The 1,429-nt window shown below is 41.2% G+C and overlaps 1 protein-coding gene across 1 annotated transcript; it reads right to left on the minus strand.

Annotated features, from left to right (window-relative positions):
- Positions 1 to 792: 792 nt before the first annotated feature.
- On the minus strand, positions 793 to 1,221 carry LOC126689782 (protein PELPK1-like). Its single transcript, XM_050384960.1, has one exon. The coding sequence runs from the start codon at positions 1,219 to 1,221 to the stop codon at positions 793 to 795; it is 429 nt and encodes a 142-aa protein (XP_050240917.1).
- Between the last annotated feature and the right edge of the window lie 208 nt (positions 1,222 to 1,429).

Consider the following 1,429-nt stretch of genomic DNA (forward strand, 5'->3'; position numbering starts at 1 on the left):
TCATTTTGGAAATTGGAACGTAAGATTCTCATGCAAATCGTACATCTAGCTTATTCGCAAAGTTGAGAACTATTCAGGATGGATTATCCATTGCTTGGGAGTTAGGTTATTAAAATCTCATATTCAAAACTGACTCTATCTAGGTATATTTAACTTTCCTACTAGTGCTTTTATTTCTCATTTGTCAAATAATGTTTTAATTACTGATTGCTGGAACGTACATTCTTGCCAGGCCTTGGCAAGTTTCAATCCAACACATCTACCGTGAAGCAAATAAAAGTGTCTTCACTCTAGCTGTTTCGGGGTCATCTATTAGTCAACCCTTTTGTCTATATTGGCCTTGTCCATCATATTTGTATGTTGTGCATTTTTGGGGAAGTCCAAAAAAATAATTACTCAAACTAGTGTAATATGTTTATCTTAGACGATTTTATTAAATAAACTTTATCCTTTTTGCGTTGGGTTGGGGGGGGGGGGGGGGGGGGGTGGGGGGGGAAGGTAGAAAGGACCATCATTAGAATAAATAAGAAATCATATTGTAAGGGAAATCATGACAATAACAATCTGAATGACACTAAAATAAGTAAGGAATGAGTCTACAATGACAAATACAAACGATTACAATCATAAACCCACTGGTTCCTTTTAACACATATATAGAAGCAAGGCAGGCTCCAACAAGCTCGAGAAACACTTCAAGAAGCCATGCAAACATACAGCCATCCCAAAATGGGTGAAGAAGAGTGAATGCCTGAATGGTCTCGTGGCTGCAGCGTTTCAAGGACTACTAGTTCAGTTTGATGGGGGTGGGGAGAAGAAGGGAATTGTTGGAATTGTAGGAATTGACGGGATTGTTGTAGGGATGGTGGGCAATGGAGTCGCTGGCAAAGGAGGAAGAGTCGTTGGCAAAGTCGGATTTGGTAAGGAGGGGATTTGGGTGCTTGGCAATGGTGGCAACGTGGACTTTGGCAGAGTTGGTTGAGTTGGCAGTGACGGCAATGGTGGCAGTGTGGTAGTTGGCAGTGTTGGCAATGGCGTGCTAGGCAGTGGTGGCAATGTGGCTTGAGGCAGTGTTGGCACCGAAGGCAATGGAGGCAATGTTGGCAGAGATGGAGCTGCAGGCGTTTGCAATAGTTGACGAGCAGCCAAGCTCATATTAATGCTTGACAAAGACAATGTTACAATTAAAGCCAAAATGAAAACATGCTTGCAACTAGCCATTGTTTGATAGGATCAGAGAGAACTAGCTAGTCTTTTCTGAATATATATATGGGTAACTTCTATTTCTGTTATGAGTAAGTGTTTAAGGCAGGAAATTTAAATTGGTATTTATAGAGTGCAATGTGAAGGGTACGTTCCAAGTGTTTGATGAGATGTAGTTGGGAATGCATGAGAGAAGTTCTGGTTAGTTCACCATCCCAACTAGACT

The sequence above is a fragment of the Quercus robur genome, chromosome 6 (genome assembly GCF_932294415.1).
Source record: "Quercus robur chromosome 6, dhQueRobu3.1, whole genome shotgun sequence".
Taxonomy (NCBI): domain Eukaryota; kingdom Viridiplantae; phylum Streptophyta; class Magnoliopsida; order Fagales; family Fagaceae; genus Quercus; species Quercus robur.